At 36.7% G+C, this 23,445-nt stretch overlaps 1 protein-coding gene across 6 annotated transcripts in view; it reads right to left on the bottom strand.

The window, feature by feature from the left end:
* LOC149808141 (molecular chaperone MKKS-like) overlaps positions 1-23,445 on the bottom strand; it is a 40,907-nt gene that overhangs the window by 9,208 nt on the left and 8,254 nt on the right. For all 6 annotated transcript variants that reach the window (XM_089973777.1, XM_089973762.1, XM_089973802.1 and 3 more), the window contains 4 exons: positions 18,531-18,783; positions 11,313-12,354; positions 3,081-3,259; positions 868-978 (listed from right to left, as the gene is read on the bottom strand). In XM_089973777.1, coding sequence (XP_089829903.1) covers positions 868-978; positions 3,081-3,259; positions 11,313-12,327 — 1,305 coding nt within the window. In that variant the 5' untranslated portion in view covers positions 12,328-12,354; positions 18,531-18,783. The remainder of the gene's footprint in view (positions 1-867; positions 979-3,080; positions 3,260-11,312; positions 12,355-18,530; positions 18,784-23,445) is intronic.

Here is a 23,445-nt window from a genome sequence, read left to right as displayed (position 1 = left end):
CATAACTGGAGTGGGTGCTTGATGATTGTAACCCTCTTCAAATCACAAGAATTTTTAAAAAAAACAATGGGAAATAACAACACATAAGTGTTCACTTTTGAAATAATGCACTCACTAATAAACAAGTCAAAAAATTCAAGCTGTGTATGCAAATAAGACAACCAAAAACAAACACCAATGATACCATGTACGAGTACAAAATAATGTTGCCAATTATTAGCAAATACATTAATAATAAGTACTATACAGAATTTTGAAATGTATGGGTAGAATTTACAATTTCTGATTGATGACAAGGCAATACATTGTGTGTTTAACTGATGTAACTGCAGCAAAAACATAAACAGGTATACATCCAGTTTATGGGAGGCCATCTAGCAGTGGGAAGGAGAAGTAATTGTTAAGTTTCTTCCCTTTGTCTATATGGTCTAATGAGAGGAGGGTTGGATAAGAAAGGTACTGGATTTTATTTCTAACATTAACATGAGCAAGAAATTTATTTGACAAACAAATATAACAGTCCTTGATAAAGTTATGCTGCAGAATTGAAGGCAGGCAATCACAGACCATAACTTCTGAGGCTGAGAATAAAACTGCATACCAAATTGGGCGGAAACGAAACAATTCACAGCAAAGTTATCTTTTACTGATTGACTAATGGATGAACAGACAAGCTGATGGATGGATGTACAATGGGATTACTATAGGGCTTTGCCAAGTTCATTGAGTGGGACCCTAACTGTATTACATGCTCACTAGCCAATCCACCCAGCACGTGCACATAACTTTGCTTGTGCTGGCAGTCTATCAGTTTTCCATTTAGTGATTTTGTGTCCTAAGTTAACAGTAATGCAAAATGTGACATACTTTCCATTGGATAAACTGAGCCAGACTGGTTTGCCAACATCCTCCTCCACACAGCACATATGGGTGGTGAAGTAACTGGTACAGACTGGTCAGTGCAGTATGGCACACTTCCTAGAAATGTAACATACACGATATAAACAGTGCTGTAGGTGAATAATTTCATTCATGATTAAATACTGTAAATCTGGAACAAATAACACATAAAAATTATTCTGGGCAAAGCAGGGAGATATATACCATACTTTGTTACATTTTATTTTTACATATCTTATATTGGTCAGAGTAAGTTATGTAAGTGACATTATCAAAGTTCCTCTGAACAAATTTAACTATCAAAAACTTCAAGAGGGCAAACCAAATTTTCCATAAACAAATTCTGGCAAAATTAACAAGTCAGGAATGTCAAGGTGAAAGGAAAGAAGAAAAAAAAAAGAGAAAAGCTTAACAAGACAAATGTGTATTGAAAATTCCAACTTTGGTTACTTAATCATCTAAGATCCAATTGCAATGAGAAAAATGATATCAAAATTTTCAGTGTAAAAAGCCTATCATGATCATTTTTTGTCCTCCAAGTAATTCATTGCTCCTATTTCACCTTCCCATATCTGTTGGCCCTGCTTCTTGGCTCAAGATTAAAGCTTGAAAACGGATATGCACATTTATGATCAAATTTCATTCCTACTTTTGTAAGGCCGCAATTTTAATATTGTAGATATAATGCAACACCTGGAAACACATACAGATGTATCTTCTGACGGGCATGATCATAGAGTCTGGTATTACATCGCTGAGGGCCCTACAGAATTGACAAGCGGAGAACCATACAATGATGCAGGTAATAGGATTTTCAAAAACTCGGACACAAAACTTCAGCAGTCACTCAAGAAGTTCAATATTAGCTTATGGTCAGACAACAATGGAAATTTAACAGCTCTAAATTTGAACGGGTTTCCATTAAAACCCATTAGAATTGTGCAGCTTTCATATAGAGATAGAGTCTGAATATACCTCCCCATTCATTTGTACCCCCCTACTAATTTAAAAAATGAAAAGCACATATGAGATAAAAGATACATAGAAGTTAGTCAGTTCATTTATTGATTTATAATTTCAAACCTGATTATGTCCAGGGGGCCTTAACATTGTTATCGTCTGTACACGTCATTCCAAAGGGAAATTTTCAGTGTAAAAGACAACCCTGTCCACCAGTCATTTCCAGTTCCTGGACAAGTCCATTTTCAGCGATGGGGTACATGCATAACTACACATGTACGTACATAGAAGGAAAATACTATGTCATCTGTTTCCGATATTTACAATGTCGAAAAAGAAAGAAAATACTATGTTGTTTGCTTACGACATTTACAATGTCGAAAAAGAAAGAAAATACTATGTTGTTTGCTTACGACATTTACAATGTCAAATCAAGCAAAGGAAAAGAATGAACTACAATCTGCTGTTCACATGGATTTCACAAGTGGTGTAAATTCTTCTATGCACATGCACGCAAAAGGAAATACCTCTAAACTCACAACATTATGGTAACTTACAAATTATTCTGCAGTTACCAAATAGGATGAACTACGTCACAATGTTGTCTGAGAAAATCAAATTGCACATATTGCACGCAACATGGCCCGTGTTAGTAAGGAAAGTCCATTAAGCATGAAAGTTCAAGAATGCCAGTGTTTGGGCCATTCTGGTCATAGTCAGGTTAGAAATTATTAATCAACGAATGAATGACTAAGTTCTGTGCATTTCTTTTATCACATTAAAGATTTCCGTTATTGAAATCAGTAGAGGGTACAAACAAATGGGGAGGGTACATTTAGACTATAGCACATTTTTTTAGTTATTTTTATATATATAAAAAATCCAATTTGCATTCATGTGAGAAAACAGACAGGCTTGGTTACCTAAGGGTTGTTGCTGGAATTAAGTTGCTGAAAAGTCAATTTCTCATACTATATTCAAATAAATAATCATGCACACATTCTTCAAACCTCATCAACTAGGGGCTATTCCAGGAAATCTTGATGTTTGAGAAGACGCAATGGAGCAGTTTTCAGAGTTGTGCAGAGCTTTAGGTATGATTTGTGTGAGTGAAATCTGATATAACAGTCTAACTCTACAGAAGGAGGAAGGAAGGACTGGGATGAGGGAAAGATGTTTGAAATAATATGCATCTTAAAAAAAGGTTTAAGCCAGCAAACCTTAAATTCTTGTAACTGCTCTTCTTCAGAGTGACATAAGAAAAGCGTAGTAAGTGTTTTATCATTCCTCTTCATTCTGAGGTAACTTTTGTTGAACAGAATTTCATGTTCCATGCTGTCAACATAGCCAAAACCTTCCTGACTGGGTCTAGAGATGACAGAGACTACAGGAACTGCATCTGAAGTAACAGGTTAAAAAAAATTACAGTACTGAACATTGGATAAGTGTGAATAAAATGTTGCAACTATTTACCGTAATCATCTATATCAAAGGAAAAAATATTTAAATACCTTACAATTTACATATTACACAAGGTCTAATCAAGCATGCACAATTGCATGATTCAAATCAAGCATGCACAATTGCATGATTCATGCAAATGTTCTCAAAACTCATGCCAACACCTGCCCATCATATTTTCAAGCCCTGCCTTAATTTCTTCATTAAATCCCTCTTATATGCAGGAAATACTGTCTTTATTGCATATATTGGGACAAGATAAAATGAATGAATTTTTTGCCATCCCATAACTTATGTTTCCACTTTTTTTTTTGACCTAGATCATGTCCCAAAACATACAGAATTGAAGCAAACTGTGTTGAATATGCTCCAATTTAGATGTTGCAAAAGCAATAAAGGAAGTAAATAGAACAGTTATCTGATAATACACTGACAGAAAATGACCATGTTCTGTTCTCATTTATTTCATTTTTCCTAAGTAATTTATGTGCAACAGACACAAATGTATCCACTATCCAAATTCTGCATTTCTGTATCACTGATGTCAGGTAAAAAACATTGGCATATTGCCCATTGACATGAAGATATATATCACAAATCATGTTTGAGAGAGAAAGAGAGACAGAGAGAGATGACATCAAATAGGGAGAAATAATTCAACTTGGGATACTAAATACAAAATAAATTTACTTACAATACAAGCCAAACCCAGAAGCTAAATTCTGGTTCTCTTAAGTATATATATAAAGCTGAAATAATGGAACAGTTGGGGCTCTTTAAGTGACACCTTGAGCATATATTGTAAATTTTATTAAACTGCCATCTCACCGATCTGTGTGGGTTCAAGTCTCGGGCTCAGCCAATGTGGATACATGAGAAAGCTTGCCAGTAGCTTCTTGTGGGTCAGTGGTTCTTTCTGGGGTCTTCCTCCATCATTTATACTGGCCACCATGTATAGCCTATATTGTGCTGAAAAATGGTGTTAAAAATTACAACAACTTGCTAATACAGCAAAGTAAAGTAAGGAAACAGGTGTTGCTCCTCCCCCCGCTAAGGTGGCACTTTTCCATGCACCTTATTATGCACACTGGGTCTTGCATTACTGCCTCCTTTGACTTACTCATGGTGAAGAGGGGATGACAATTCTTTCTTTCTTCTGTTCTTTTCTATATAGCCTGGGTGTGTTATCAAAATCAGTGAACCATGAGGACTCTGCACAGTGAAGTTACAGCTCTCAAGAAACATGTTTTGCATGAAAACAGTTTCAAGGAGGTGCTGACTAAGAGCTCAAATGATCTGAATTGAGCCATGTCAATACCCATGGTAAATTCTACTTTGGAAACTGGTGAAAGATTTTGGTCTATTACATTCAAAATTGGATATTAGGTCTAATAAATCCTTATTATGACCTATATCCACTCTATCATGATGTCTGAACGTGTCCAAGATTATGGAGCAGGAGACTTTGATCACAAAAGGCAGCAAGCTTGTATCCTTGAAGAGCCAGAAGTCAGCCAATTCTGAGATTCAGGCACTAAAAGGGTCAACACTGTTGTTGTTGTATCAGTCCCTGAAATCTTGCCACTTTCCTGCATACACCTTCAAAGAAGAGGGACTTCAGACTTGCAAGGTTCTTTCAATGTCAGAAAACTGAAATTCTTTTGTTCGCAAGACTCTCCTGACAAGAGCCAATCGTGATGAAGTAAACTATTGGGGCATGGATGGCCTGCCTGCAATAATGGCTGTTTGAGAAGCTTAGATCTAGGGGAATTTTTCCAAGGTACATCTATCACTAGATCAAGCAGCTTGCTCACCCAGGGCTTGTTCCATCTGAGAGAGGATGTCTTTGCATTTCTGTACCACTCACTGTCTGAATTATTTTCATCATGATGGGGAATGGGTAGGCATAGCCCAAAAACCCCATCTATTTGACATTTGACAGAATGCATGCACAGCTCAGGACTGCTGAGATGAACATGGACACTAATTTCACCTGGTTGCAAATAGATCTATCATCGGGTAGCCCATATGTACACAAATCTCTTGAAAAATATTGGATGGATGGAAGATTCTGTATGAAGGGTCTGGCCCATTCTTGTCAGTGAATAAGCCAGGGTATTGGGCCTGCTCGAAATATGTCTGATCTGGGCAGTTATATTCCTCTGAGTGCACCAGCTGAGAAAATCCCAAACTGGTATGCTAAAATCCGGCCTGACTCCCCCCCCCCCCCTTTGCTTGATAGATAGACCACCATCGCAGAATTGTTAGACATAATGGAGAGTGCCTTTCTATATACTTGGTTCATTTTATCTTGATGCCTGGAAAAATTTGCCATTGAGGTAGCAGGGCCATTCACAAAGGGTGAATGAAAAGGTGGCCGAGTGTGATGTGCACAACTGAGGAAGGCAAACAAGACTGAGATCTGTAAATTATTCATGCTCAGATGGACAAAATGCTGGTATAGAATGATCTAACATCCCAACTGATCAGAGACACAAACTGACTCAAGTAGCAAAGAAGATCATTTCTGACCCTGACCAAAGATAAATTCACCATGTGGTTTTTGAGGATGTTGTTGAAATACGCTGCCATCACTGCTACTGTGGTATGCAGGAGTCAGGTTATGTGAGCTCTATATATGATTGGCATAATACCATCTCGTGTCTGCCTTTTGTTTTCTGTATGAGGAAGTCACATTTACAATCATGGGATCTGAAGCTTGTTCATGCAGTTTTTGCCAAATATATAGAACATGACATCACATTTGAAGTCATTATACAGAATCTTCCATTCATAAAAGGATGACAGGAGTGCAACTTTGTAAAATTATTAGCCTTAATATGAACATGTAAAGGCAGCCAAAAACAGCAAAAATGTTGGGGGGGGGGGGTTTCAGACAGTACAAGTAAATCACATTTCTATAAGATGTGGGATATTAACTGGTTGTCAAGTTTAAGATTTAGGATGCTTTCATTATGGAAACTGAATCTTAAAAGATCAAATTTGTTTTGAGAGGTTTCATGTAGTTCAAAGATTTGAGCATGGATCTATTTATTTTCCTGCTAAAAATGAGTCTGTATCTAGTATCTAGTTTGAGATGGTGCCATTAAGTGTTGCAATGGCAGCTTCAACCTTGTTGCCATATTTCAATGGAATTAAAGAACATTTTAGATTATACAACATGCAGAAAAGATGATCATGTACAAAACCACAAATGTATCACACAAAACAAGTTTGATTATATTCCTATAAATTGGCATGCAAAGTCATTTCAATGTACAGAATAAAAAATAATTCTAACTTTATTTTGCTGACCTGCATTATGTTGCTAAGTGGGAACAACATGATAAACATAAATTAGTTTTGTTTCTTTTCAAACCTTTAATTCTAAAGAATTCTATAGTAATATATATATGTATGTGTGTGCATCTTGTAGAAAGTAAACATTTCCTATTACAGTATAAAAAAACAATAAATGCAAATAATTAGAATCTTGTCTTGTAACAAAGAGTTTAACCCTGAATTTATCTGTGCCAATAAAATCCCTAACAAGATTTTTCAAACAACCTAATCTCCTTAAAATGATCTGTTTAAAAAAATACATCATTTAAAAAAAAATTCAAATGGGTTGATTGAAATTTTGAAGAAAAAAAACTTCAAAATTATATACTGTTGTATACGCAAAGACTGATTTTTCTGTAAAATCAACTTGTCTTCTTGTAATTCAGTAAACCAGTCCCCAAACCTGTTCTGATACAGAGGATCGTATTGTTTGTAATATATAACACACGGGATGACAATTTCTCATTTCTCATTTCAGTTCTGAGATTCAACAATTTGGACTACAAATTTGGCTTAAAACGAATAGCAGTCCATTTTCTAATCTGGGTTTCCTCAGAATATTCCCACCCCATTTTTCATATTTGGATATTTGGGTGTGAGGTAATTGCAACTGCATATTGAAAATTTGGAATCTGCTGCAGCAGCAACATATGGTAGTCACTTATCAGTGGGACTAGAAAATTTAAATGTATGTTATATCGACTTAAACCTGTATGAAATCTATAGGAAAATGATTTATTTTCTCAGAAATGGCAAGTATTATAATCGTTATGTCTTTAATCTGCTGACAGACTAGACAAAACTACAGCGTAGATGAAATCTGACCATGTACTTGCCATTTGCTTTACTAGTCACATGACTTCACAAATCTCAAACGATGACACTGGAAGTCCAATAGTCATGTGATATCAACAACAAGCTCTTTTTTAATGTTGTTGTACAGAAATTCAAATATATTAAATGAAAGTCTGATACTTTTTGTAAAAGCCAGCAATCTGGCCAGTCTGATTTATCAAACAGAGAGCACATGTCAATGTGGTAGTCATGTGATACAACAAAACTCACGAAGTTGTTCTTGGAATATATATATAGGTGGCAACCTGGTTATTCTTGGAGATTTCAACTTTCACTTTGACTGTCCCGGAAACCCAAATACATTAAAACTCATAGATTCCATTAATGTTTTAAACCTCAAACAGTCAGTTAACCAACCCACCCATAAACATGGTCACATTTTAGACTGGATTCTTCATAGACCTGATGATAACATTCTACGATCCTCACTGGTATCCCATGACCTTGCATCAGATCACCTCTGCATTATATGCCATCTTGACATATCAGTCCCTAACCCTCCACCTTTATCTGCTACTAAGAGAAACCTCCGTATGATAAATAGAACCAAATTAATGCACGACATCCAAGCTAACCTAACAACATGCTTACTTCCTACCGCAGAACAACTCAATAACTGTCTGCGTTCATTACTTGACAAACATGCCCCAGCTACCAAGTGCAGAGTATCAATTAAAAAGTGTTCTCCATGGTATAGCAGTGTTAGGGACCAGCTTCGCACTGCTAAAAGAGACCGCCGTAAAGCTGAGAGGCTCTGGCTTTCCACCAGACTCACTATTCATAAGCAAATCTATGAAGTCGCTAAGAAGAATGTCACAAATATAGTCCATGCAGCGAAATCAGCCCACTACACTACTAAGATCATGGAAAGTTCCAGCTGCAAAGAGCTCTTCGAGATTACTAACAAGCTAATGTCAAGGAACAAATCAACACCACTTCCAACTACCTTTTCTCCAGTTGACCTTCCAGACATGTTTGCAAATTTTTTCCATGACAAAGTACAAACCATTAGAGATAAGCTTGACACCACAATTTCAACTGACTCGTCGTCACCATACAGTTGGGATACAGAATTTGAGCGGCAACCATTAGCAGCATTTGAACCTGTCTCTATGGATTTCGTACGTACAATCATGATGAAGAGTGCACCAAAGTCATGTGAACTTGATTCAATTCCAACATCACTGCTGCTTAAGTGCTTAGATCCAGTATTGCCTTCACTAACTGATGTTATTAATACCTCTCTCTCATCTGGGGAATTCCCATCATTTTTCAAAACTGCCATTGTAAAGCCTCTGCTGAAGAAACCAACACTAGACCATAACGATTTAAAGAACTACCGCCCAGTTTCTAATCTCCCATTAATTTAAAAAATCTTAGAAAAGGTTGTTCTATCCCAGCTTGTATCTCAACTAAATTCAAACAGTCTTTTTAGCAATGTACAATCTGTATATCGCCCTTGCCACAGTACTGAAACTACTCTTATAAAAGTACTGCCCATGCGCGAACTCGGTCTTGAAACGTGGGTTGTACACTAAATGGTATGACGACCATAACGATTTAAAGAACTAACCGCCCAGATTCTAATCTCCCATTCATATAAAAAAATCTTAGAAAAAGTTGTTCTATCCCATCTTGTATCTCAGCTGAATTCCAACAGTCTTTTTAGCAATGTACAGTCTACATGTCGCCCTTTCCATAGTACTGAAACTACTCTTATAAAAGTAGTTAATGACATTCTTTCTGCTTTGGATAGCGGAAAGATTACAGTCCTCGCCCTCCTTGATTTGTCTGCAGCATTTGACACAATAGACCATGATATATTACTTCACCGTCTCCAGCATGTATTTGGCATTCATGATACAGCCTTACTGTGGTTCAAGTCCTACTTGGTAAACAGGACACAAATTGTATCTGCAAATGGAATACACTTAAACCCAGTTGATCTATGTTGTGGTGTTCCACAGGGGTCTGTTCTCTTCATTCTGTACACTCAGTCGCTCTCAAGTGTCATAGATCATCATCCAGTGTCTCATCAACTGTTTGCTGATGACACCCAAATATACAAATCTAGCCACCCAACTGAAGTTGACGCTACCATCCGAGGTGTAGAGAGGTGCATTTCTGATGTGAAATCATGGATGACATGTAACAAGCTGCAGATGAATGATGATAAAACTGAGGCCATTCTGATCACAACACAAAGACTTTCTCATTCACATCCTTCACCTCAAACAATAAATATCAGCAATACCAACATTAAATTCACACAATCAGTATGAAACCTAGGTGTTACTCTGGACAGTACTCTCACATTGCACCAACATGTCATGAACATATGCAAGGCTGCATATCTCGAGCTGAGACGCATCAGCTCAATTCGCAAATATCTTTCAGCTGATGCCACTAAAACACTTGTGTGTTCATTAGTACTTTCAAGACTGGACTATTGTAACTCAATTCTGTCTGGTTCATCTCAATATCTACTCCAGAAACTTCAAAAAGTTCAAAACACAGCTGCTCAGATCATACTTAGAGTACCATGATCAGAGCACACCTCCCTGCTGCTCTGTACCCGACACTGGCAATCCATTCGATCCAGAATGAAACACAAAATTTATTCTCTGTGCTACATTACACTGACAGACTCTAGTCCAACATACCTATCCGACCTCACTTATGTGTATACACCAGCAAGATACTTACGCTACTCTTCTGACAATTGTATACTCATTATTCCAAGTATGAAAACAAAGTCATATGGACAGCATTCTTTTGCATACCAGGGCCCAGCAACGTGGAATAAATTACCCACTGAACTTAGACACAAAGACACAGTGATCACATTCAATGAGGGCTCTCAAATCTCACTTATTTTGACAGCAAGAACAAACTTAAAGACCTAATAATGTTTCCTACCTGAAATATTCTCAGCATGTTTTTTTATAATTTTTTATAATGTTTTTCTAATTTCATGTTGTTTGTTTTAATAATATTATTATGTTTCTTATCTTATAGGTGTTCTCTAAAGTTGTAAAGTGCTTACAGCTTCTAAAGATTAGGCGCTAAACAAGGTCCCCATTATTATTATTATATATATATATATATATATATATATATATATATATATATATATATATATATATATATATATGGAAAATTTTGTGTTATTTCGTTTTTGCATTTTTATTACAACCACTATATGACTTTCATTTAATATTATTTTCTTTTTTTTTCTCTACAACATCTGAAGGTGTGGGTTGTTAGATTTGTGTATTCATGCAACTAGCAATGCAAATCACTAGTACCAGTTTATATTTCACCAATGCCGTAGTTTTATCTTGTCCTTCTGCAGATTGAAAACATAATGTCAGATTATAATAGTCATATAATATAATATTCTGGTTAGAACTCCATAAATTTAACTCACAATCAGTTTAGTTATGACTTAATTATGTGATTGTTTTGGACATCAAGTGCTGGCAGAAAATGCCTGGGTTTTTCCCAATGTTCATCAATATTTGCAAAATTCAAGGACTTTTCACGGTTGGGAAAAAAATTATCATTTCTCTTGACTTTTTCCCTGATTTCCCAGTTGAGTGGGAACCCTGTTCCTCTAATGAAACATGACATCAGCTGTTCATCCTGTACTTACACAGAATGTTTGTTTCATCCAGTATATGAGAGTATTAAACAAGATCTCAATTTCATTTCTTATATTACAATGTAACTGGGCTCATGAAAATTCCCTTTTATCAAAATATGTAACATAGCAAAATTTACTAACATTTTACCTGTTAATCTGAGTACCAGTTTTGTTTGCTGCAGGCCAAGTCTATCAACCACTATTATGCCAGACTGAGTTAGCTGACTCTTCAGTTTGGGATGGATCACTTTTTGACAAAGGACCAAACCAACATCCTGTTCCTCAAGACTGGTACAAAATTCTTTGTGTCTTTCAAAAAGAATCATTCCAGGATGAAGATCTGATTCACATTCATATTTTGTTTCCACAACTTCCTCAACATCACCTGACATTGATACAATTATAACGGCAACTTTCACTCTTTTTCCCCCATTATGCATCACTGTTCTCGGAGAAAGTTTACGAACTCTCAGACTTGACACTTCTGGAAAATCAATCGACAAACCATCTGTACAGAAACTCTTCTCAGCACAAACTCCTTCAGAATACATGATATGAATATTATCCAAAATATATGTTAAAGTTCCTTCTTTGGGCAAAATGTTCAGAAAGACTTCAAGTAAAAGTTTAGCAACAATGTTCAGCCTTGACCCTTGAAGTCTTATCAATGGCTTGCTCTGTATAATTGACCTAACACAACATAACATAAAGTCAATATCTCCAATGGCAGTCTTGATAATAAATGGACAAGATGAAGGGTCTAGAAACAATGTTATTAAATGAAGAAACCTTTCATAAATCTCTGGCAACAATTTCCTATTTATATCTGATTCCAGAGATCTAATAATTAAATGAGTGGCAAACTTTACAAGGAACAATCCAGCATCATCACAGGTAGCCAAGTGACCCTGAGCAGCAGTTATTATTAGACGTATCACTGGTTTAGAGATCGAGATGCTGCTAAATAACCTTTTGGAGGTCGTTGTCATGGTTATGTGACCCCCTGATGAATTTTGAACCATTTTAATTCTTCCCCATGGACCCTGCGCAGAAGATGTGATGTCTAGCAGTACAGCCAGGGCATCTCGAAGTTGTGGGCTCTCATGGGTCTCGCACTCAAGGCTCGACTCTTGCTTGGGAATCATTCTAGATGATGCGGACATTCTAAATTGTGCCTTAAATCCTGAAAACTAGGAAAGGAAACTGCTGTTAGGCAAACAGTCAAGATAATTATTCAAGACTGAAAAATCAATATAATACAGTTCCTACAACAAACAACATAGACCCTGGTCTGCCACTGCATAATGTGTAGGTGGATCAAGGTCCACACTGTTTCCTCCATGGATTACTCTTAACTGCATAGACCCAGACTTGCCAGCACATTATGCAACAGCAGATATGGGTCTGTGCAGTTTACAACTGGACTCATCTTACAAGCATCCTTGTAGCAATTTAAAGTATTTACCTGTTTAAAAAATGCGAAACTGCAAGCAATAAACACCCAGATATGCCAGCACACACTATGTTGGCAGGTCATGGTTTACAGTGTTTGGCATGCCTTATATGTCATCATATAAGCTGTTCATGCATCCTGTATGCACTATAGTTGACATATTTAATGTGTCACAATGTTGAACATCACTTCAATGCTTGCAGGTAAAATAAGTGATGTTATGGAGTAAAAAGAATATAAAAATCCACTTCCTCTCAGACTAAATGGGTGAGTAAAATAATCACTGTGGGGTTTGGCATCAAGACAACGAAATCTGCTTTGGAGATACATGATCTTCTGCTCTACCAAGCCTTGCAAAGTAAAAAAATCGTAACCCTTCAGTTGTGATATCCTCGTCTCAGATGTCTACCCCAACATGGATTTTACTGGTCTCGTATAACACTAATATTTTTCTTGATTCCAGCTTTAGCCAATAGCACATTAATAACTTTTCAGCCGCTAGAGATGGACTGGTATCAGCAATGTTAAGATTTTCATGTTAATATTTTGTATCCCTGTTTTAGAAAGTCAAACAACATTCATTATAGTTCAGTGTTCCATTGTAGACTTCCTATACAAGGTTATTCTTCATATGAGAATTCATTACCTGTCAGAAACATAAGAAATGAGACATCTAGTTACAATATTTTCTGTGTACCAAAGCAGCAGACTGTCATATTTTTCATAATTATTAGATACATCCCAATTCCCTGACCCTTGCTTACAAAAATAGGACACATGTTAATAAAGTCTAAAGGTACAAATATACATAGGCCTCAGGTAAATGCTGCTTAAAAACTGTTTATACGAGATAAGAAACTAAACAAAAGTAAATTTATATTTTTTTCCATCAAGATTTAGATATGCCTTGTGATTATATTATCAGAAACTAGATGCTAAATATGATAATTTTACACAGCTTTATATCGCAGTGGCTAATGGATGGATAGCCACTAAACACACTGATCACATCATACAAGGAACCTAAAATGCTTATGTAACATACATATTCTAATCAAAAGTATACAGGAAATACAAGAACTTTATAATCATGATGAAACGAGATTAAACAAGCATGCATGGGAAGTTAATATTCTAAAGGGAAGGTTGAAATTTATTTTAAAAAATGAAAATAAAAAATGTATATTTTTGACACCTCAAGTAAAGTAATAACAATATAAATATTTATAAATTTCTTTGAAAATAAAAAGAAACAATAAATATGTCAACTGTATTTATGCTGATAATCATTTTCACATGCAGAAAAACCATTTAAATCATAAAAAAAAATGTAGATGGGGGGGGGGATAAACTAATTTTAACAATGCAGTACTTACCTGTCGTATTGTGTTGCTCATCTTTCTGGGAATGCAATTACCTTCATCCATGTAAGACAATTCCATCTTCCCATTAGATGGAAAGTTCCTGAAAGTTCACAACCAGAAAGAACACAGACCCAGTCTGTCCACCACATCATAAGCCGGTGCACAATGGCCATGTTCTTTCTTAGGAACTGAGACTTCTTATGGGACATCAGAGTGGGATGGGGGAATTGAATCTGGCAATAATGACAGGTAAGTATTACATCATTAAAATTAGTTTACCCCTGTCCCCAGTATTAATTTCAGTAATAAATCACATGTTGCTATTGGCCCCAAAGAAAATACGTTTTCATTCTGGTGCACCAAAGACTGAAGGTAGAAGCAGGAAAAAGCAGTGTTTGCTAAAACATGGCTCTCAACATCCTCCAATGATGAATGAGTTAGAGAGGTCCAAGAAGCAGCAGAAAAGACCCTCTCAGTAAGGACCTGACAAGCTCTCTTGAATGTGAGCTCAATCCAACTAGAAATAGTGAATGCCAAAATATCACAAAAGCCATTAAGAGGAAGGGAAAAGATGCTTCCAAAACTTAATTCTCCCTTTTGAAGTGGTCCAATAGAAATGCAGTGCCCTAACTAGGAATAAGAGTCTACCCTGATCATCCCCAACACAGACACAAATGAGAATGGGATCACAATAGGGAGTGCAGCAACCAGAGGAAGCTGTTTATCTGTAAAGAATCCTGGTTGATAGAGGAGAGTTAGACTCATAATTGACAATCAAACATAAACAACTTTTCCAATAGATAGAGCATGAAACTCAGATGCTGAGAGCAGGAAAATATTTTTAAAGGAAAGGTTCTCAACAGAAGTGACATAAGTTAAAGGGCATTTTTATAACAAAGATCACAACAAGCAGGGCAAATGGATCTCTGAAGCTCAAAATACCTTAAAGAGCAGAAATATGAGGATCTGAACCAATGGCCAGGTCCTCTGAGAATTTGAACAGGCAGGATGGGGCTGCCCTATTGCCCTTAATAATAAAAAAAATAGAGCATTCTCTCTCTTAAAAACATGAATACAAGTTTGTCTTAGAGGGACAGCTAATGCACTAATTAAAAATGATTCTGCACTCTGCATCACTGAACCAGGACATGGACTGTGCTCGAAAACTTGTCCTGGCAGAAAGATCACTTGAGATGAGCCAAGCATGAAGATGGAGAATCTGCACTGTTGTGCTGCTACAGGTCCCTCCTCTGATGCAATGTTCTGGGCCTGACTACTAACAGATTGTGAAGATAAACCAAGGTAGTAAAGACCACAGATCACTAAAACAAAACAAACAAAATGAGCTTCACAGTGGAGATCCTAACTCTCTTGGGTTTTGCTGAATCTTCTGAATGATAGGAAGGCATAAGCGAAAAGACAATCCCACTTAAGAATGAAGGCTTCTACTGCCTAGACCCTCTGGTCTTGGAGTGCAGAAACATAAATAGGTATATTTTTGCTAAGCCTCTTCATGAACAAGTCCACCAAAGGTATATCCCCCCCACCCCATCTAACTGAGACTCAGTACAAGATTGGTGCAGACACCATTCAAAGACTAACCTGCCTCTACTGGACAGATTGTCTGCCAGAATATTTGAAGCTGACCAGCAAAAGTAGGTTCCAAACCTTCTCACAAAGAGAAGGAGCCTGTCTTCTGAGGTATGCTATGACTGATGTTTATCAGGAGACAAACATACAGAGACTTCTTACTTGCTTGACTTCAAAAAACATGCACTAACTCAAAAATACTGCCCTCATTTACATAGTGTATTTGTAGTTTCTTCCCAGAACAATGAACCCTAAAGAACTAGTCCTTCCAGCTCCAAGTCCAACACATCTGTAAACGGACAGGATTGGGTTTCAGGGGCATGCATGGAGACTCTGGACAGAAGCCGGTTCCAACTGACCCACAAACTCAAATGGTGGTGAAATTCTGATCTGGAGAAATCAGACTTGTTAGGGGTTTTCAGTTTGCCTGGACAAACTGGAGATGGCGCAAATGTAGTTGTACTACGGGAACCTAGTCTGCCATGATCAAAGCCCCCAACAACGAGGTCTTGGCCTAAAGCATCTCCAAAAGGGCCAAAATTCTGTCTCTGTCAAGAGGACACAAAATAATCCCATTTTAGTGAGGAAATTCATTCCCACATATGCAAAATCCTGAAAGGGAGCAAGCTCCAATTTTCCCAAGCTTTGAATGAGTCACATCCAGGACACTATGGACCAGCAGCTGGACAGATCTTTTCTGAGGGACTCCACTCTGACCTCAGGTGGGCTGCAACTACTCTCATTTTCTTTATGCTAAGCCAAATGGCTGAGCACAAAACAGGAAAACATCCTGGTTGAGGCAAAACCAGAGGTATTTCCCATGAGGAGAAAAACTGCGATGTGAAGGTATGCATCCTCACAACTGATGGAAACTGCCAGTTGCTGAGTTTAATGAAGATACTTTTTACAGCAAAAAGAACAATAATCAGCTGAAACTTTCTGCCTTTTCTGGATACCAGGAAATCCAGGAGTAAAAAGCTGGAGAAAAGTCATTTAATGCCCTCTCAAATGTACCCTTCTGAAGAAGGGTGTGCACATCTGCTATTAACAGCACCAGATCTGACTGGTGGAAAAGCATGGGGGTTATTGCCAGAGAAGGATGTTCCCATATCCTTCCTTTATTATATAGGACCCAGCAAATCATCCAAAGAAGTCAGAAGGTCAAAACACTTCTCAACCTTCCTTGGGCATCTGGGATAAGGTCAGCCACCCTCCATTCTCTGATTCCATATAAGCAGGTGATATAGTACATGAATCACAAAACCAGTACTGCTACAAGGCCAAAGGCTGGATGTCCATGTCACTATAAATGGGAAGGTCAATTCACTTCCCTGAAATGAATGCCCCCTGAAAAAATTAAAAGGAATCAAAGGGAAGGAAGTCTGTGCATGCAGACTGCCTGTCCCAAATGGGGTTTATCAACAGCCTGGAAAAGCTGGAGGGGGGAGGTATCGACCTGATCAATGTCCCTGTACTACAGGGACTCTAATGAATGGTGACCAGTACTCAAAGACTGATGCATGGAACCCAATTACCTGCTAATGACCAGTCAGGCAACTCGGATCTGATGGAGGAGACTTCCTCAGCAATTACAGAGTGAGATCACTGCTTTCCCTCTCCAGGAGGTTCAATCTGCTTGTTGCCATTGCTGGGCTAAGATCTTAGAGAGGGTACTGCTCCTTTCTTATGGGAGAGGGGTGCAGCATGACTGAGATGAGATCATATGTGTTGAGGAGAAATGGTGTACTTTCTTCCTCCCATTATAAGTTCCCAAGCATCCACTAAGCGCAAAAGAGGCATTTGGGGGGTGTATCCTAAGGGACTACATTTACCCACACTGTAACATTTTGATCCAGTAAAATGAAATTTTTGAAAAACAGGAAACAATAAATAAAAAATACTGATAATGATAATGAATGGTGTGAGGCATCAATCTAACACAATTTAATACCAACAATATATTAACTGTCAATACTGTATTGATGATGAGTGGTGAGAGACCATAAACATACTATTTATGATAATGGATAATAGTGAGTATGCAACCATTGAAACTCACTTCAAAGCACATTATTAAATGATAATGATGGTGTAAGACCCATTAAAAGCACCTTAATATTAATCATAAAATATTAGTCAATGTACAATCAAACCAGATATATTCAAAATATACATATAGGTGAAAAGCTGAGGTCAGCAAAGTTTCAAGATATGAAGCTAGTATTGTCTATTGTTTATGTTTAGTCTCTGTCATGGAAATACCACTGAAATACTACTTTGTATGTAAGTTCAAATGTTATATTGAATGTTTTCTCAACAATTTATTACTCTGTTTTAAAACTGCATCTAGCTTATGTAAAGAACTAATAAGTTAGCGAAAAAATGAAAGATGTCAGTGACCTACATTTGTTATGAGGGTGTAGTACTCATCAAGATGCATCTCTTCACCAAGTTTCAATATTCCTGGTATAACAGTGTTTATACAATGTACAGAAAACCTGAGATGAATGCAAAAACTAAACCAAGAATGTACATCTATGGGAGTTAATGTGGCTCAGTGGTTAGCATGCCGAACTAATGACCGAAAGGGTGTGGATTCAGATCTTACCATCAAACCAGATTGGGTCAGCTAAAGTGGTGTATCCATGGGCAAGGCACTTTACTCCAATTTATTCGTGTTCCTGAGCTATAAAGCACCAATGAAACCCTCCAAAACTTAGGTACATGTACAAATTTAACACCTCACACACCTGCACTGCTTTGAAACCCACTCCAACCTATTGCCTAAGCCCTAGGAAGAAAGACTGTTGACACTGCATGAGGTTAGTCACATGTATATGCTTTTACCTGTACAGGTGATTATGTTAATGTTAGTGGTAGTACACACTCTCATTTGTTGAAGTGAGCTAAAATTTAAATCACTCAGTTTGGAAAATTCCAACAGATTAATTGCTGTTACCTTATGTTGGATTCTCCTTCTGGATTAGCTGGGCCCTTTCCTCAGCAGTTGGCACATGCCCTTTCTTTATCTTTTCTTCTGCAGTAGGAACTGTTATTTTCTTGAAGAAGGAAACTGGGCTCATCCAATATCCAACACCAGCCAGAACAACAAAGGCAACAATATCTAGTTTATAACGAAGACCTGTTAGTACGGCCTTTCTTAATCCACTACCAGGTATTTGTTTCTTATCCATTCTTGAAAAGTTGCCAGGCTGAAATATACAACAGCAACAGAGATTAAGAAGCATGCTAAATTCCTTAGCTACCATCCATACTAACTTATAAGTCAAGTCCAACTTTAAACAACATGGTCCTTCAGCTGCCATTGCATACTGTACCATCAGAGCTTGATCTCTTGTTTTGTTCTACTCATTACTCCTAAAAATAATTTATGGACCAAGATCTGCCATTGCATAATAAGATGGCAGATCTAGGTCTGTGCATTCTGCACTTGGATTCAACTTGTAAGCAATTATATATAGTATGCAAAAGCATTTATTAACATGCCATATTTCACATGCCATATTTCACAAGCTGACTGCTCCAGTGACCTAGTGGTTAGAGCACCTGCCTCAGATACGGGAGGTCGCGGATTCAAACTGTGGCTGAGTCCTACCAGAGACTTATAAAAATGGTACTAACAGCTGCCTTACTAGGTGCTCAGCATTAAGTAGTTAGTATTAGGACTGGTCGGCCTGGTGTCAGGATAATGTGACTGGGTGGGACAGGTTTTTTTTTTGTAAAGTACACAGTCATAGTATAAAAGACAACTAACCCTAAATTTTACAAAAATCATTCCATCCTTAACTGGTATTAACTGAGTAAATAAAATCAGGATCATTAGATAAAATCCATCACTTCTGTGTTGAAATATAACAGAAATTCATATCTGGAATAAGTACTTGGAGATTTAAAATGTTCCTATTGTAGAGGTACTGAGCAGCATACTATGTATAGTTATGGTTATGACAAATTTATGGTACAAGCATGGGATGTTATGAAAAGTTGCCTGGGCTCGAATGCAATCATGTCTTTCAAATTTCATTGGATTTCTGAGAGCAGTTTTGGAATGTTTAATGAACACCTTGCCTCAAAATATCATCTGGTTAGTTTGACAGTACATGTCTGCTGCTTGTGGTACTTCAGTAAGCAGCCAGGTTTTTCCTAACCAACGGTGCTTTAAATGTCACATGAGCCAACCAATCCAGAGTGAACTGAGTTAGATTCTTTTGCTGTCCAAACATAGCATATCTATCTCAATGAATGTTTGTTTTGGCTTAATAATAGTGAAGAAAAATTATTCCATCATTTTTTTAAATATGTTACAGTGGAAGCCCCCAACTCTGCACTCAAATTTCCAATGATGTACACTGAATGTAGTGATATAGAACTAAGATCTTTGTGGCTATGAACAAATCATTTCTGCTTTTAAATCAGTGATTCTCAAACCATGTGCCGCGGCACACTAGTGTGCCGTGAGAGATTTGCAGGTGTGCAGTGAGAGTTTTGAAAAATATTTAAAATTGCTAGCGTTTTGAAACCTTGAACATATCGAAAAATTAAATGGTAAATCAATGTTGCAAAAGTTAAAAAGTAACATATATAAAAACGCAATCTCTGTCAGTATGTCATTCATTGGTTCCTTTTGTAAAGCGAGACTTGTGAGAGATCTCGGGACAACTCGATCACTCTAATTATAATAACAGTCTAATAATAAATACATACAGCCCATTATACAATGTTCTCGAATTATCCACGCTAAAAAAATAAATACACGACGTAACAAATCAGACCGCTACATTTGGCCACTAAGGGTGGCAGCTATACAATGTTCTTGTATTTTCCACGCTAAAATAATAAATACACGATGAAACAAATCAGACCAAAAGCAATCAAAGTAATTCTGCCATTTGTGTCTTCGTGGTTTTGTGAGTTTGGATTTTCAGCACTGACTGAAATCAAATCGAAAATGAGAGAAAGACTTCTTAAAATCGACGATGAAATGTGCACTTCTTTGTCGACTTTAGAGCCTCACTTCGATCTGATTTGCTCTCGAAAGCAGGCACATCCTTCACACTAAATTTAAAATTAAATATATATGTAAAAAATATGTTCTTCACCACAATTTTTTAAAAATCTTTTCAGGTGTGCCGTGAACATTTTTAGATCTATTCTATTTGGTGTGCCGCAAGACAAAAAAGTTTGAGAAACACTGTTTTAAATTGTTTTCTTTCAACTGTCAATCTAAGTTATTCCTAACTCAAATTCCAAAATGTTCAGCTCAGAATTCGAACCAAAATCAGAAATAAGTGGTAAACTGGGTCAACAAGTCTTGTGCTGAAGCCGTCTGCTCTTAGAAACATTTAATAGCAAACTAAGAGCAGTAATGGATGGATGAACAATGGATAAGAGCTTTCCTTAAAACCTGATAATTTTGCCAGACTGTTACTGATTAGACACCAACAATTTTCCGGCTAATTAATGTACTTAAGAGTGGATATGTAAGGATCTTTTCTATTTTATTTTCATAGTCTATTTTTCTTCTTTAAAAACTCCATTGCTCTTAACCATACAGTATGTATATACAGGGTATAAAGGTTGTATGGCAAACTGTTAGTGCCATAACATGGAAGGAATTTGTAATCTGGACTCTCGATTATGAGATACTGAGAAAGCCAATAAGAGAAGTATTTCTTAACGTGTTTTCTCTCCTATTTAATGATGCCAATGGGTACCCAGTCACATGTGCACCCACCCACTGATTAATAACCTGGGTAATAAAATGGACAACTGGGTACTGCTTTAAAAAGAAGTTTTCAAGTTCAGATCGAGGTAAAGAATAACAATTACAGTTTGAAGCTCGTGTCGTCTGCACATTTCTTTATCATCACAGGGACTCATATTGTTGCTTACAATTTACTTGGTCATACATGTACTATATAATAATACGTCAAAAAGAAGACTTATCTCCTTTCTCATGCGACCTATTCAAGATCAATGGTGATATTTCAAGCCAGATTTTGCAATTTGCATAGCGTATTAAATTTGGTTCTGACCCTTAGCTCAGGTATTCAACTTTGTATGCCTGTCCAAAGTTTAGCTCAATTTCATACCTTTAAGGAAAGCCAGGCAATTTTCCCACGCTATCGCTCGACACTGCCAAGCCATGATCACACCCACTTAATATGCAAGTGCAACTTGCTGAATGGAATACTGCCCTCTCATTGGCCAAAGAAAAATGACGTTCTGCACCTAATTACAACTTATTTTTGTTTTCTTATATAGTACATATATGACTGATCATTGAACTGGAAACAATAATACGAGCCCCTGTGTTCTTCGTGAGACCTCTGTCTAATTTCCTTTTTTTTCTATATTTATAGTATATACATCAAACAGTTAAAAGAAAACAGACAGGTTTCTTGATTGTGAAATCACATGTAATAGAGTCATTCTATTTTGATGCTACATATGTAGTGGACCAATCTAAACTGAAAATAAATGGTGCCAGAGATCACAATAAAAGTGCTATATTGATTTGACTAATAGATGTTACATGACTGAAAACTGTTAGAGGAGAGGGATTTTGTTAAACTTTAAAAACATGTTGCACCAGAAAATGACAAATCAATAGCACTTAAAAAAACTGAATAAGAATTGGACAATGATGTAATACAACAGTCGTCATGTGTGGATTTTGTGTATATTCACGAAAATTACTATAGACTTGTAGACTAGTTAAAGTGAGTGTTATGCATAAATAATTTATCAATTATTTTGTGTCTATACTCTTGTACTAACTACTAATCCACATGGATTTAGCTGATTTGTAACAATTTTTTTACTGCAGATCCTGTAAGTAGCAAAAAGAAATGTGTATTTTTCATAGTTTCTGTAATTATTACATGAAACATATAGACTGCACATTTTATGCTCAGATGACGTTTTTTTGCCACTTATACCTATCTTGGGGGTTGGCATGTGTGAACCTACAACAAAAAGCAGTTCAGGTTAACATTTAATACAATTTCCTTTTGATCGGGTACCTGGATAACTGATCACTGGGATCAATGGGTACCTGGTATAAGTTTCTTTTTATAATTTTGGCACCTCTACTCCTATTCATGTACTAAAAAGGCGAGTTATATTTTTAAGCCTTGAATATCTATTTTGAGTTACGAATACAATATAGATCAATTCACATCAGAGCAATTGAAGTGAGTGTGTGATTAGGATTTTTTAACATAGTTTTAACAATTTTTCAGTCACATAACTACGATGTCTGCAGTGTGGCAGTTTACAGTGATGCCTAGCACTGGGGCATCATGCTGCAGACATGAAGCATGATGTCCCACCCAGTCACATTATCCTCTTAATGCTGAGCGCCCAGCGAGACAGCCGTTATTACCATTTTTTAAAGTCTTTGGTATGACTCGGCCAGGGTTCGAACCCACAACCTCCTGCTTCCAAGGCAGATGCTCTAACCACTAGGCCACTGGAGCAGTCAGCAATTGAAATGAAATTCCTCAAATGCACATTTCATGTAGGACAAAAATATTAAAGATAGTGAATTCAAATATCTACTAAAATGAGCAAATATCTCAAAACTTTGCTGAAAAGTTAATAAATACATACTACAAAAAGTTAATAAATACATACTGCAAAAAGTTAATAAATACTTACTACAAAAAGTTAATAAATACGTACTACAAAAAGTTATTTAGTCATGGATGCAACAATCCTGAGCAGAATGAATGCTAACAAATAAAAAGAAAAAAATGAGAAATTCAATATGTGATGCATGCATTTTGTAAGACAATAAAAAAAGATATTTAACATGTCAAATTAAAGAAATTAATTGTATACTGTAGATA

This window comes from Sinohyriopsis cumingii, chromosome 1 (assembly GCF_028554795.1).
Source record: "Sinohyriopsis cumingii isolate HCF-2022 chromosome 1, ASM2855479v2, whole genome shotgun sequence".
In the NCBI taxonomy this organism is placed as follows: Eukaryota; Metazoa; Mollusca; class Bivalvia; order Unionida; family Unionidae; genus Sinohyriopsis; species Sinohyriopsis cumingii.
The sequence above is the reverse complement of the archived record's forward strand: the minus strand, read 5'-3'. Positions and strand labels throughout refer to the sequence as shown.